General features: G+C 38.1%; 2 protein-coding genes and 1 long non-coding RNA gene across 5 annotated transcripts in view; 2 read left to right on the top strand and 1 right to left on the bottom strand.

Annotated features, from left to right (window-relative positions):
- The window catches only part of kank3 (KN motif and ankyrin repeat domains 3), a 32,321-nt gene extending 27,041 nt beyond the window's left edge, over window positions 1-5,280 (top strand). For all 3 annotated transcript variants that reach the window (XM_074634700.1, XM_074634701.1, XM_074634702.1), the window contains 3 exons: window positions 1,410-1,610; window positions 3,731-3,832; window positions 4,531-5,280. In XM_074634700.1, the coding sequence (XP_074490801.1) occupies window positions 1,410-1,610; window positions 3,731-3,832; window positions 4,531-4,593 (366 nt within the window). In that variant the 3' untranslated portion in view covers window positions 4,594-5,280. The remainder of the gene's footprint in view (window positions 1-1,409; window positions 1,611-3,730; window positions 3,833-4,530) is intronic.
- On the bottom strand, window positions 1,672-4,127 carry LOC141767430 (uncharacterized). Its single transcript, XR_012593841.1, has 4 exons — window positions 3,982-4,127; window positions 2,270-2,554; window positions 1,945-2,085; window positions 1,672-1,833 (listed from the first exon to the last, which is right to left on the bottom strand). It is a non-coding gene; the product is annotated as an uncharacterized LOC141767430 (long non-coding RNA).
- A 4,304-nt stretch (window positions 5,281-9,584) lies between the features above and the next one.
- LOC141767429 (GTP cyclohydrolase 1 2-like) lies at window positions 9,585-14,058 on the top strand. Its single transcript, XM_074634721.1, has 6 exons — window positions 9,585-10,480; window positions 10,863-10,972; window positions 11,349-11,404; window positions 11,498-11,529; window positions 11,632-11,716; window positions 12,930-14,058. Exons 1-6 carry the CDS (start codon window positions 10,225-10,227, stop codon window positions 13,057-13,059), a joined length of 669 nt encoding a protein of 222 aa, XP_074490822.1. The 5' UTR covers window positions 9,585-10,224; the 3' UTR covers window positions 13,060-14,058.
- Window positions 14,059-15,628: the final 1,570 nt, after the last annotated feature.

The following is a 15,628-nucleotide window of genomic DNA, read 5'->3' on the forward strand; positions in this document are numbered from 1 at the left end:
TGGTTACAGGATAGATTGGGTTAGTGAAATGTGTAGCCTAACGTGACACATTGGTGAGAATCTGTTGACTTTTACGTGGTTTTATCTCCTTGCTTGATCTAATCAGGTTGTGTAGTGTATGTGTTTGAACACAGCGCCTGACAGGCTCTCACACTGCCAAGTCACAGGACTCTGGATTTATAGACAGTGATGCTATAAATTCAATTACTGGTGCTTGTTATTGTTGCTGTGGGGAACAAAACAAGCATGCAATGCACTTTTAGAATCTGTGCCCGGGTGCATAAAACCACTTAGGCTAAGGTTGCCCTTAAATTTTCCAGTTGCATAAAATTGCCATAAGATTTTCCTTTAGGATGTTGTGAGGGAAAACCCTTTGATCTCTAAATGCTTGCCCTTAGCTACTTAAATATTCCCTTATGCGTTGCTAAAAGGTCTTTAGTAACCATTTTCGAGAGGCAAGAGAGCTATGAGCTGAGAGGAGGGAGGTGGGAGCTGTAAGGAGAGAGGTGAGAGGAGGGAGCTATAAGGAGAGAGGAGGGAGGTTAGAGGAGACAGTGTAGAGTAGAGAGGAGGCAGCGTAGAGTAGGGAGCTGTAAGGAGAGAGGTGAGAGGAGGTGTAGTGGAGATATGGAGACAGATAAGGAGCAAAAACACAGATGGACCGAGCTTGTGGATCTGATGGATTTTATTAACACAGAATAAAGCCGAGACAACTCTGCAGAGAAGTTTACGTGGCAATCACCAGATACCTCTGAGGGTACAAACATAATTAATTAGGTCAATAAACATAGTTCGGTATGAGCAGGGAGCTGTAAGGAGGGAGGTGAGAGGAGGGAGTTGTAAGGAGAGAGGAGGGAGCTGTAAGGAAGGGAGAGGACTGACCTGACTTCTGAAGCAGTCTGATGTTTACTTGACATCTAGGCTGAAGAGAACATACAGAATCTGCTCAATAAAGTTCACAATAATAGTGTCTTTTATAAAGTCATCGGAGATAAACTGGAGATGATCAGTGTTGAGTCAAAGTGACTAAATAGAAAATAAAACAAAAGTGTAAATTTCACTCTCATTCGGACTAGCCATACGGACTATGGCTTGTGAAAGCGCCCTTAATCTCCACGTTGTATTTAAGACTACATTTAGCTCTGAGCAGGGAGCTGCGAGGAGAGAGAAAATGCATGAGTGCTTCAGGAACTTTATCTATATATATATATATATATATAAATAAATAAATTGTAGTTGATCTTTAGTCAAAGTCAACAATTTCCTCATTCACATTGTTTCAGATAGTGGAACAATAGGATTGGTATCAGTAAGTCAGCATTTTTGGGACTTTTTTTTGGCACTATTAAGCTCTAAAAAACGTTATTCTCTTAGGAAGAAATGACATTTCTAATTCTTTACCTTTGCAGGCGGGCCAGACAGCGCTGATGCTAGCTGTTAGCCACGGTCGTCAGGAGATGGTGCGGGCGCTGCTGGAGTGTGGCGCGGACGTTAACGTGCAGGACGACGAAGGATCCACAGCTCTGATGTGTGCCAGCGAACATGGTCGTGCTGAGATTGTCAAACTGCTCCTGGAACAGCCTGGTTGCGACATATCCATTGTTGATAATGTAAGGCATTTACATTTAGCTGATGCACTCATTGAGGGAAACTTTAAGTAACTTACCCTGAGCTTACAGACGAGGCCAACTGTTGCTGAAAACATCTGAGCACTTTCTCGTCTGGGATTCAGCTTAATCTGTGCTCAGGAAACGGCTCCTCATGGGAAACTGGTCTCTGCCGTTTCCTTGTTCCTTGTCACCTCTTTTTCTGCTTCTTTTCTTTCTTGTTTTTCTTCGTTAGCAAGATAGGTTGAGAGATAAAGAGCCATGATCAGATTAATTTCATTAGCCTTCGACTGAAATCAGTTCTGTTTACAGGAAACACAATCACTGGGCTACTCACAAGCCTCGAGGGATGAATTAAAAACCCACAACTCCTCCGTTCACAACTGCAGACTTGCAGATTTCAGACGCAATGCCCGCTGGCTCTTGCACGAGTCCTCTGCCTACTTCACCACATGACCCATTCACAAGTCAGCAGCCACTGTTCGTTTCCTAAAAACAAAAAAGTTGGAAAAAGTCCATCAGTGATTACTTTTAAACTCTGAAGAATCCAAACAAGATTTATCATTTTGTCAACCAGCTGACTTTTATTACGTATCAAATCGTTGTAGATTTAGTTCATCAGTTTGTCAGTGGGAACATTTCTCAAATAGCAGAAATCTTACCCCGGAACAAAACTCTTCTCCTCGCTGCTTGTGACGTCTCTCGCCTTGTTTTTTGTTAATCAGCTCAGCGATGTGTTTTAAAGTGATTTCACAGAGGATTGGTCTAGATGCTTGAAGAGAAGCCAGGCAGACAGTTATTTGAGCATTCACATCTGGGCCATGAATGAGTTGGCCATTCAGTGCAGGCAGCTCCTGGATTGAGTTTCAGTGCAGCACAGCTGGACCGAGAGGTGGATACTGGGGGGGATGGAAAACATTTGGAAAAGCCCCCACGTCCACTGTCCTCTGAAAACACAGAACACCATGACAAACCATGACTGTAAGACGCAGTGGTTAGTTAGATTTTCATGTTATGCATTCTTTTAACTAGAGGTGTAAGGGTAACCAACTTGTCCGGTATTCTATGAATTAAATAATTTCTGTTGAATTAGCTTAATACTGTCAATTATGTCTACGTCTTAGATGTGGATGTGAGAGTTCTACCTGGACAGCTTGTTAGCTACACTATGCTAATTGGGCTAGCCCCTGGATGTATAGCTCATACGGTAAACGCAAACGAGAAACTGTCCTAAAGTAAGGGATAATGTACAGCAAGCCGGTCATTGTTGTGAAATAATGCATTGCCCTGATGTGGTTTATTTCACAACAATGACCTGTTAGCTGCACATTATCCCGCTTATTACACAGCTACTTACTTAAGGAATCAATAATCTGACACAAAAACGGTCCCCCAGAGTCCGACATCAGAACCGCGCCCAAAGCAACTGTCTGCTATGAAGTAATAACAGACCGTAGAACGCTGTGATTGACCAATCAGAATTGAATATTCAACAACGCTGTGTAATAATATCATTTAGATCCCTCGTTTGGAAGCGTTACGGTTTCTCACTAAGTTAATGTCAAATAGACTAAACAGCTCAACGGTTTCAATGAATGCGTCTATTACACTACGCTATAATGTTCACTCACGTGTGCGATTTAGTTGGTTGTACGTGTACCGTAAATGAGTACAAGCTGCAGTTATCCAGGATTTATTCTCCCACCAGTTCCTCTCACTACTGATATCAATATTAAAGTTTAGAAAAAGAAATCTGATAATGTATCTGACGATATTACATAAACACATAACATGAACAAACATTTCGATAAGGATCACTTGTATTACATCAAAGAAATGCTGAGGATGCAGGACGGATGAATGTTGTGGTTGTTTACTGGCCAATCAAGGATGCATGAAAGCTTTACTGATGGGAGTTGCCCCAACGTCCATCACAAGAGTGATGTAACATCCAGACAGAGGCACAGTCTGGAAAAAGTATCAACAGGGTGTAATGTGGATCACATGGTCCGTCTCAACCTGTAAACTTCACCGTTATCTCGTGTTTTAAGGGTCAATAAACCCACTTTTACTCTCTCTGCCCTCCTACTGTATCTGTTTCTCCCTCTCTCTTCTGTCTGTAGGATGGCAGCAATGCTCTGTCCATCGCACTGGAGGCATCCCACAACGACACAGCTGTGCTGCTCTACGCCCATATGAACTATGCTAAGACCCAGCCTGCTGTGGTGAGTCCTCTTTCCCACCCACCCGCTTCCTCCTCCTCCTCCTCCTCCTCTTCTGAGGAGATGGGGTAGTCACACTTGTAAAAGGACACATGTAAGAGAACTACAAAAACAAAGTTACAGACTGAAGTAGAGTTCAAAATGTGGCCTACCTTCCAGCAATATGCAAAGTAATGGACTCTTGTCTGGTTCAGTTTTTCTCACATTTTAACAGCCTAGAAAGAAAAAAAATATCAATATCAAGAGTCAAGAGTTAACTTTTTTGGATCATTTTTGGTTTCACAAGCTGAAAGGTTTGAAAGCCTCCAGCTTTAGATCTGTTAGGAAATGGCATTTGAGCAGGCTGAAGTCAGAGCAGGTCACACTCACAACATAACTGTACAGTGAGCAATGTCTGTTGTATTTAAAGTAGGTCGGATCAGTTCCTCGGCAGAGCTCCAAGCTTTAGTTTGGGTGTGGGCAGTACGGACTGAAGAAGCACTGCTGCCCCCTACAGTTGTATTTGTGCTTTCTAAATATTTTAATTATTACTTCATACTAAAATGTTTCCATTAAATTAATCTAAACTTACAATGCTAATACAATTTGTAAAACATAACACAATGAAGGAGCCTTTCCTTCAAGATTTAATGGCTCTAAACTATTCAAAAATACAATCCCTTGCAGAATGATTAATTATCTTAATGTTTAATGTCTTTCAGGGAAGTCCAAGTGCCCAGCCGAGGAGCCCCACCAGCTCCCACAAGTCCTGGCCTTCAGACTGAAAGCCTCATGGCCGCCCATGTAGACAGACAGACAGACCAGCAGACTGGATCTGAGCTGTGAAAAGCTCCACTGGAATTTACTTAAATATAAATGTATTTATATATTGCCATATGCCCTGCATTTATAAGTATTGTTAATATGAGAATATTATTTTTCCATAAATGTCGTGAATGGTTATATAATATACTTGACTAATATGAGCTCTTAGCATGCCTAAATGAGGTCTCCGGTTCTTTTGTTGTGACAGGAGACGAGACCTTTACATTTATTATTTGCACTCCACTAATATTTTTACTGTTAAGGGCAACACACACCGGTGGGATAATGTGCACGTAAAAAAAAACTTCTCTTGCACCCATCATTTTCCATGAAAGCCCACAACACTGACATCACAATATGCGTCAGGTGACGACGCTGCAGAAAAGGGTTTGGCACTTCCTTGTTACACTATCTTGACTACTTCTGTCTGTGTCCGGTGTGTACGTTAGACGTCACATGACACAACGATACAGCCGGTGTGTGTTGCCCTCTGGTCTTCTCTTCCTGTCCTGCCTTGGTTAACTGATCTGTGAACCTCTTCACCTTCATAGTCTGCACTAAGTGTCTGTGCATTGTATGTTCATATAAATATATACGTTTATATATATATATATATTCATGTCTGAAATAAACATATTTACATAAAAGTTGATTTTTGAGTTTTTTCTGCTTCAAGCATTACAAACATGTTGTTAAATGATAAACTGTTTTTTACACTAAGTGAAGTTGGAGTTCACAAAGACTACATTAAACTGTGTTCTGAAATCTCTCTCTTCCAAATACAGTGTTCTTATGTGCTGGATGATTTAGTTAGTTTGGGCTTTCTAAAAAATATCAATACCACAGTGTTGAAATACTCTGTTACAAGTAAAAGGCCTGCATTAAAAAATATACTTAAGTAAAAGTACAAGAGCATTAACGTAAAGATATACTTAAAGTAGCAAAAGTAAAAGATGGTCCATTTCAGAATAATGTATATCATATTATTGAATCCTAAGTATTAATGCATTAATGTGTACATCATTTATAGATTGTGAATTTATCTCAGAAAATCGATAAAATCTTATTTTACATCATAATTTATATGTTGATCCTTTTTTTTTTTATTAATAATCCTAATCCACAAAGTAACTACATGGCACTCGGAGAGCGCAGACCTCCGCCCCCCTCTCCGTTCAGGCGGGTCAACAGCAGATGTCATATAGAAGTGGTGTACATCATCTGAAAGCTGGGAACATGAAGATTAATTTGAGATGCAGCTCAGCACTGTGTGTCAAGTTGTTATAGTCAGAAATCAGAAATTAACATGAAGTAATTCATTAATTAAAATGAATGGTAAAAGTGTATAAGGGTTTAGAACATTATGATAGAAGTATATGATGGCCATTCCCATGCTCTATTATGTCTCATAAGTTGTTGCAGACATTTTTGGGTTGATACCACTTGTTACACAGATTTGGTGCTAAATATCACTCGAGAATTGATCAAAATGATCAATAATCCCTCCAAAATACCACATTAAGACACCAAGAGCTTCAGGAACACCATAGAAAAAGCCATGCTGTAATATAGTATCAAAAACTTTTGACATTTTCAGATTTCTGCAGGAACTGCATTTTTCGGCGATTGGATGGCGAGAACTTCTGTTCTTATTGTCAATCTACCTAGCAAAGCCATCCATCCTCTGAATGCTCTAGGTCTCTAGTTTGTGGCTGTAAAAATTCATGAGGCTGTGATTATCCTAGAGGTCACCACAGGTCATTTTATACAGAGAGGTAAAGTTTTAAAAAATGGTTTCACTACCATGAAATGGCTCCTATGGGGACTAACATCATCACACATGAATACAGTTGGGCTCATTGAGTCCACAAGAGTCTCAGCTTTACAGTCATACAATTTATGTAATTCAAGACTGTTTAGGGACCCCAGTATGTAGAAATATTAAAACACACCACTTTCAGAATAGGCGAAAATAACACACTAATAATGCATGAAAATAACTGCATGGTTTTTGCCCCAAACTGCATGTGATTATCATAAAGTGGGCATTCCTGTAAAGGGGTCCCTTGACCTCTGACCTCAAGATATGTGAATGAAAATGGTTCTATGGGTACCCACGAGTCTCCCCTTTGCAGACATGCCCACTTTATGATAATCACATGCAGTTTGGAGTAAATCATAGTCAAGTCAGCACACTGACAATTCACTATTGAATAAATAAATAAATAAATATAAACCGTAAAACCAAAGTAACCACTCAGTTCATGATTATGAATACATTTGGTTTTGGCCCTGTCAGATGGGGTTTATCTTGACGTATTATAAAGATGTGGATAGATACCATCATTCTTCTGAAACACAAGATAGTCAGCAGTGTGAAGGTCGGTCTTGTGTTGATTAAAATGCTCAAGTGTGACATGACGCGTGAACCCAAGACCCAAAATTGTAAATTGTAGGGATGCATCAATATGGGATTTCAGGGCTGATAACTGATTATCTGTTTATTGTAGCCGATACTCCGGCCCGCCCATCCAGGAATTTAGCCCTCTCAGGAGAAATCAGCATTGTTATTGTTATTATCATATATACAGTATATATATATTTTGGTTGGGATTTATTATTATCATTATTGTTGTTAATAGATGTGCTTTATCCAAATCATTCTTTTGTATTCAACTATCTTGTGACATTAGTGTGTATGGAATATCATGTTTTTATTGTGGGACACCCACACACACACACACACACAGTGTTGCCAATACGGCATCTTTCTCGCTGGAGCGTTTTGCGTGTAGCCCTGAATATAATTTTAATTGTAAGTCGATGTGATGCTCCACCAAAAATGTAATGTGTTTGAATGTGAGATAGTCCTTGAAACACAGCCCATCAAAATGAATGCAGGTCTCTAAACTAACTCTGTGTCCGCTGAGTGACATAAGTTACAGTAGAGGAGAAATGGCATAGCATAAATAATTTTTACATCACAATTCATAATTAATCTGTAAAGTAAACAACTGTTTTTGAGATACACATTTAAATGTTTCAGTGATTAAGACATGTAGTCTACTTTGCATGTAAATAAGGTGCCAGAGTGCATGAAAAAGCATCATAATAGATACCTGGGGAAGGATCCCCCCGGACCCCTTACAGAGGTTCAGGTATACCCCACTGTTGTTGTCATGTTTACTAGTATCACTCTGCTGGTCCGAAACGGCATCCACATCTTGGCAGCACCCCAGAAAATAGCTACGTTACCACTGAGCTGCTAAATAGGCTATAGGTCTATTAACTGTCAATGAATTCACCTGTGCCGTTTCCAGATCAGTAAAAATTCAGACGCTTCGTATAGATAGTATTGGCGCCGCCTATTAGCCTATGTTTACATTGGGCCCGCTCACGGAAATCAAATGCCTCCCCACGGATTTATATGTGGCGCCGGGTCTGCCCATACCGATAACCGATAATATTAATCTTCCAAATCCTCCCTATGCAAACAAACAACAGTTTTACAAATCTGCATGGAAGAACTGGAGAAAATAACAAACTGAGAAGAGTGGAATCTGTCACACTGTAAATTTATTGTAAAATTGTTTTACTTTTTAATGTAGACTAATTAATACCAGACCTTATCTCCTTTTTGACAAGCATGTACTGTATGGGATGAAAAAACATTAGAAAGAGTTTAGAAAGGGTTCAGGTCTTTTACAATAAACTGGCTAAAGCTTGGTTTATGGTCGCCGTAGTGAAGCCGACGCGAGGTGCGCACTATCGGACGTAATTATTGGCTGAAATTATCGGAACAATAATTACATTTTCTCACTTACACATAATTTCAGGTTTAAGTACACAAAGTGTCTCCAGATATCTTTTCAGTGGTGTTTCTGATCAGTTTTCATATTCTTGGAAGCAAAAGCCATGTAAATCTGTGGAAAACAAGTATACAAAATTGATAATCTTTCCAGTCACCACACAAAGACGCAATATACCAAAGAGTTGTCTGAGTTGACTGAGCTTATGCACCAAATAGAGATGGAGCGAACCGGTTCAAACGGTCGGATCCATCAGAATCGCATATGAGGTTATCAATTCCTTTGATGGATGCCAGCATGTTTTTCTGACAGTTACGCATTGCAGAAACTCATGCATCTGACGTCAAATACCCATCCCTAGCAACACATGCTATCATGTGGACGATGGTATCAGTGAATTATACTGCCAGACCTTTATTCCATTTGCTTCTCTGCGTCAGACATTTCTAATTGTTTCACATCAAAGGTTTCACTGTGCGTTACTGTGCATGATGTTTACACTTTGAATGTGATGTTTAACCCGTCTATCAGGGCACATAGACCTCTAACTCAGGCAAGAATCTAACAGTCTGGATAAGTACACATTTCATCCAGATTTACCCCAAATAGACAACTAGTCAAACAAACATCCATCCATATTCTACGGCCGCTTATCCAGATTAAGGTTGGAGCAGTTTACATACAGACAAATACTCATAGTAAAACCTCAAATTCAACCAGCAGGGCCAGGTTAAAACCCAAGACCTTCTTACGATGACATGACAGTAAGAAATCTAGAAAAGTTTAAACAAAAGTTAAAGCAGCAGTGGGTAAAAATGGAGAAAATAAAACATTTTTACTGTATCAATTTAGGTATTTTCCAAAGTAAAAGTCCCTAGAGGTGTATGATTCAACTTTTTCCCATGGTCTAGTGTTAAAAAAGTTAACAAAAATCGCATAGGTGTATCGTCTCAGCTCTACTAGATATGTGCTGGGCATTTTAGAGTTGAAACATACACTTGTCAGTTGACTAACGATGTAATGAGGACGCTGTATCAAATGTAATCTAATGACCTCAAACATGTTATTTCTCTTGTCACTTACCAGCGGACAAGAAACACTGATATCTGCGATTTATCTTCATTAAGTTTATAATGGTCAGTATCTCTTTTTTTTTTTAGACCAAGGCTTTCATGTTTTCCATCTTATTCCTTATGTTACATCATTAATGCTAATCCTATTATATCCAAAATCTGTAAATGTCTGTGAGTGGCTGCCACTTTTGTACAAAGCTAAATGCGGGATAGTCCAGGGTTATATTTCAGCCATCAGCTGAACCTCATTTATCCTCATTTGACTGCTCAATGTAGACAAAGGCTTAAAAGGCATGTTAAGGCTTGCATGTGAGTGGTGGTTTTTCCAAGAACTCAAGAGACTAGTCTTCTGTGAACTCAAATGAGGGCATGGGACTTTTAAGGTATTTAAACTCAAATCACAGGATCAGTCAAATGCTGTTCCAAGCATTTCTTGTAGAGGGATTTGGAATTGATTTGTGTGGTGATTAGATACCTCGTCAGTATGGAGAGTTTAAGCCTACTCAAGAGCTCAATTCTGATTTTTTTTTCACATGTAATCATTTCCTGCATGGGTGTCTTGAGGCTTCAGTGATGCTGTAGCCTGAGGTCCCAACATGAGGGTATATAAACCGGAGGACGTCCTCTCAGAGAACACACAGCAAACAGCATACCACTGGACTTGTTTCACTGTAATCCTGCAGTATCTCTAACTGAAAGAAGAGCCAGAATGGAGTATCAAAATGCCTCAGAGAAGAATGGAGTAGTTGACAGGTACATATGTAAACATAATGATTTGTGCAGAGAAGAGAAGGACTCCAAGGACGCTGCAGATGCCAACAAGCTGTCTGCCGTAGAGAAGGCTTATACCACCATACTGAGTGAGCTTGGAGAGGACGTCGACCGGGAGGGACTTCTACGTACACCACTACGTGCAGCCAAAGCCATGCAGTTCCTCACCAAAGGCTACAAAGAAACAACTCAAGGTGAGGAGGGATTTCTTTTCTTTAGCTTGTTGAAAACAAAACTTTCAGTATTGCTAACTTGATTTAAAATCGCAGTACTTTCACATGTAAAGACTTTTCATATTAGTTTTGAAAAGAATAATAAGGACATTTTGATGACTGCCCTATAGCCTCACCAAATGTTGAAGACTTCTGATTTATGAAACATTAAAAGCTCATAAATTATATAAATATATATATTATTTATAATAATAATAATAATAATATAATATTAATAATTTATAAAATTAATAATAATTATTATATATATATATATATATATATATTTTTTTTTGCTAAATGCTTGGTCCTTAAATTGTCTGTAGTTTGAATACAGAAAGTAAAGCTAACATTTAATCCACAGATATCTTGAATGATGCAATCTTTGATGAAAACCACGAGGAGATAGTGATTGTCAAGGATATCGAGCTGTTTTCTCTCTGTGAACATCACCTGGTGCCCTTCTTTGGCAAGGTAACTATTCAGGATCCCTGAATTATGTATTAAGAAAAATCAAAACAGATATTGATATCTGATAATAATGTACTGGCTTGTATTAATGTCTTAACATAAACGCATACAGATCCCTTATATTATATTATATTATATTTGGTTGTTAATGAATTGTGACCAAAATATTTACTGAGCAGGACATTTTATAGTTTAAAAAAATAAGTTTGTCAGTGATCTCTGGTGAATAAACTATAAGCTTGAATCAATCAATAATATTGGTCCATGTCTAAGTACTATTTGTAGATGCTGTTGTTCTGATCTGACAAGTATTATAGATGGTATTTTAATATATATTGCATATCTTATACATAAACAATACTTTGTTTACATATTACAGGCTCACATCGCATACCTCCCAAACAAGAAAGTCGTTGGCCTCAGTAAGCTTGCTAGGTAGGTGATTAAAACACACACGTACGCACGCATACGCACGCATGCATACGCACGCATACGCATCACCTTTCATTCTCTTTCTTTTTTTTACAGAATTGTTGAGATCTACAGCAGGAGGCTTCAAGGTAAAGATAACTGCTATACTACTATATACACATATCTTCCTTTGTAATGTTATTCATCTTTTACTTGTTTGCGTGACATGTGATGTGTTACTTTCTCCACAGTTCAGGAGCGTCTAACCAAGCAGATTGCTTCAGCCATCTCTGAGGCGTTGGAGCCTGCTGGAGTAGCAGTCGTGATTGAGGCTGTGTGAGTGTTCAGCTTTTGTCTCTTCCAAATTAGATTAGAATTAGATCTTAATCTCTGTCGGAGGACAAGTAAGTGTATTTTTATCATGGCTACTTTGATGTTGTGAGGCACATGCAGTGGTTGATGAAGTACCTGAGAGCCACACTTGAGTAAAAGTACAGGTATCTAACCAGAAAATGACCTCAGTAGAAGTTAAAGTCACCTATTAGAATATTAGTTGAGTAAAAAGTGTCTTAAAGTGTTTGATATTTACTGTGCGTAAGTATGAAAAGTAATTTTCTGATATTACATGTACTTAAGTATTGAAAGTAAAAGTACAAGTAAATACTATTAATAAAAAAGAATTTTGAGATTTATAAAGTTTACTCTTCTTAACATGTACACAACCTTAAAAATGGAGTCTACATTACACTTGAAGAAAAACAAGGTTTTCACAACTTAAAGGATTTTAAGAACAAAATCCAGTTTTTCCTTCCTTCGTAGTCGAAAGTAGCATGTAGCATGATCTGACTCTGGACTTGAGCGGAAATAGAAACTTAACTACGGCTTTGAGAGCACTTTGTTTGTACTTGCCCATCAGGTGAATGATGTAACTTGCAAGCTAGGACCACTGATTCACCAAACCTGCTTGCTTGCATTAGTAACAAGTAAAAAAGATGTTTATTGGAAACGTATCGGAGTAAAAGTATACATTTTATTTAGGAAATGTAGTGGAGTAAAAGTGAAAGTTTACAGAAATATAAAAACTCAAGTAAAGTATAGATATACCCCAAAAATACTTAAGAATTGTAAAGAAGAATTATTACTTTGTTACATTACAACTCATCTCTGACTACATGCAGATGCAAAATAAAATATTTTTACTGTGTCAATTTAGATATTTTCCAAAGTAAAAGTCCAGAGAAGTGTATGATTCAACTTTTCTCCATGTTCTAGTGTTAAAAAAGTAAATCAAAATGCAATAAATCGTAATATCGAATCGCAATACTTAAAAATCGCAATACATATCGACTCCCTAGTATCGCGAAAGTATCGAATCAGGAGATAAGCTTATCGTCCGAGTCCTGATGTAAAGATGCCAAAAGATGGTGAAACTAAGTCGATAGTTTGGACAGCAGCTAGATTTATGTCTTAACTCTCATTTCTGATATTTAATGGATTCTGTGCAAATGATCATTGCGATAATTTAAACATCTTCCTTTGTGTATTTCAGCCACATGTGCATGGTGATGAGAGGGGTGCAGAAGATCAATGCCAGCACTGTTACAAGTGTCATGCTGGGAAGATTTCAAGAGGATCCCACGACCAGGAAGGAGTTCCTTTCCCTCACAATGAGGAAGTGAATAGTTTTTATGTCAGTAGGCATTTTAACAGAGGGAACTTACAGCTGTTGATTTGTGCATCTCTGCCAGTTTTAATATCAGCGAATTACTGTCGTTCACGGCGTTGGTGGTGACCATTCTCAAGCTTACGTTTTTGTGGGGCTGTCACAATCAGGAATTTTTAGTTGACGATTAATTGTTATACAAATAACTGTGATTAACTGTTTACTTGTGTATTTCTGTTCATTGTATGCCACACAGCAGTGTTGTTGTGTTTGGCTTTGCACTAAACTAAATCCATGTTGTTAATTTAAATGCTCATAGAAATGATGCGATCATCGGCAAAGGAGATTAATCTTCAAGTAGTTTGCTCAAACAGTGTCTCACCTCTCGCTCTGCTGCACATATTTATTCTAAATAGCTTGTTCTAAAACTGTTGTGTAGGCCGACCTAATGCAACGAAAAAGTGGTTCAAGACAATTAATTCATTTAGAAGGAGGCTTGATTTTATTTTCAAAAGTTGATATGCAATGGGGAAAACACAAATTCTGTTAACCGTTCCTGCTCCAGCTTTCAGACCGAGGTCTGGAGGCACGGGGGAATCTTTGTTTTGTCTCCAGGGCCAAAGTTGATGCTCACTTCGGGGTTAAACTGTACATTTACTACTAGACAACTTAACTGCTAATTACTTCTCTGCTCCAATCACATCCACCATTACTCGCTCTCTCGCTCTACCACACACACTCGCTACACTACGAACTATTCCTGACAGGACCCACGCTACTCTTATAACTCCATGTTTCCATCCAGACATGTAGAACAGCTGGACGGAAGTGACAACTCCAGCATAACTTTCCCCACACCTGTCAAACTCACTGCTGCACCTGTAGGGGAGGCTCTCCGCTATAAATCAAGATACCTCATATTGGCACCTCTCTGTCATCATCTTGTGTCGTACTGTAAGCAACAAAGACAGTCTCATATGAGCTGAAACAGAAAAACCTGACTAACAGCAGTTAGATCTCTCTGTTTCCATGTTTTTTTTCCCTGACTGTCACTTTTGGTTTTGAGATTCACTTGATTATGGAATCCAACAATTATGCAAAACGATTGCTCAAATAATTGTGATCAGGTGAAATGTAATGGCTTCCCAATGCAAATGTACATTTAAAATAAAACATGAAGCTCTTCTTATTTTTGTCTATACTTATCCTTATTCTTTGTTTTAAAAAGGACAATGTCTTTGTTATTCTAGCTGGTATTTTATGCCACTTATGGGGTCATACATAGCAGTGGTAGTACATTGTACTGTGTAATCCTACAGTATTAAGTTTTTACAATGGATCATTGTTTGAATAAGTTTTAAAACATTGAAGCATTCAATTACCCAATTTAATTTACCATCACAAGAATCACTACAAATCATAGATATAACACATATATAATCACATCAAAACAGAGGCATCAACAATTTAAAACAGAAACACCCATTTTCAAAAAGCACCAGTAGCCTCATCTCAAGGGTAAAACATGCAGGGTTTTGGAAGGTATCAGTTATTCTCTACGGTATTCAGTCTGTACATTAATACACATGGTTTCTTATCCCTGCCTGAAAAGGCAAGTACATTTATGCTGACAAATGTATAGTACGACTGGTACTATAAAGTGTGGTACACACGGTAACATCATGGCATAATTTTAAACTGCAAGACACGGAAAGACACACGCATAAGGTATTTACATGCTTGCTAAGTAGGATTGGGGAAACACAATATTTCTAACCTCTTTACATCTAATTATCATGCCATTAAATGTGATTTCTTAGTCACCACCGTATTGGGAGCATTTACTCAACAGCTGTTGAAGACCAGCACTGCAGAGAGATAATGTAACCAAATCCTCTGTAAACAAAATCCGTAATTATGAGATAACCAAAGACACAATCTGTTATAAATGTAGATGTGAAGTATAATCGCATTTAAAGTAAAACATAACTAAGATAAGATATGATATACTGCCATTACATCCTGAAACCAGAGGATCCATCCATGCCCGGTTAGAGATGAGAGGATGTCTTGTGTTTAATGAGGTGGAAAATTAAATCAATTTCATTCTCTACTTTCCTCCTCTTTATGTTTTGTTACAAATATTGTTTAAAAATGGTCAAATTCTAGATCAGATTAGAAATGAGGATGGATCATCTAATGTTATTATAAATAATATCTAAAAGTATCCTTTTGATGTTTTTGTAATTTCAGAATATTTTTCTAAACATTTGAATATTAGAAAAATAACTTGTGTTTATATTTATGGAAAGAAAAAGGAAAAATTAAAATAATTTAAGATACAGCATGAGCCCATCTAACCTGCATTGCCTCACAGACCCACCAACATACAGGAATTATGAGAAGATATTTAGCAGCTCCATGTATTTTATGAAGAACCATGTCCATGTCTTTAAAAGAATCAAGGAACACGTAAACATGTAGTGGATGGCAATTACAATAATGGCATTTTTTCCTTTTACAGGATCGCTGCACATCTCTACTGGGCTCAATATTATCACTTTTTCGGGATCCTCCAAAAGCCT

This window comes from Sebastes fasciatus, chromosome 5 (genome assembly GCF_043250625.1).
Source record: "Sebastes fasciatus isolate fSebFas1 chromosome 5, fSebFas1.pri, whole genome shotgun sequence".
In the NCBI taxonomy this organism is placed as follows: Eukaryota; Metazoa; Chordata; class Actinopteri; order Perciformes; family Sebastidae; genus Sebastes; species Sebastes fasciatus.

Bases quoted from the DNA above. Each gene is read 5' to 3' on its own strand.
- LOC141767429 (XM_074634721.1), top strand. From the start codon at position 10,225: ATGGAGTATCAAAATGCCTCAGAGAAGAATGGAGTAGTTGACAGGTAC. The intron at 10,481-10,862 runs GTGAGGAGGGAT...TTTAATCCACAG, and splicing joins CTACAAAGAAACAACTCAAG to ATATCTTGAATGATGCAATC. The intron at 11,717-12,929 runs GTGAGTGTTCAG...TGTGTATTTCAG, and splicing joins GCAGTCGTGATTGAGGCTGT to CCACATGTGCATGGTGATGA.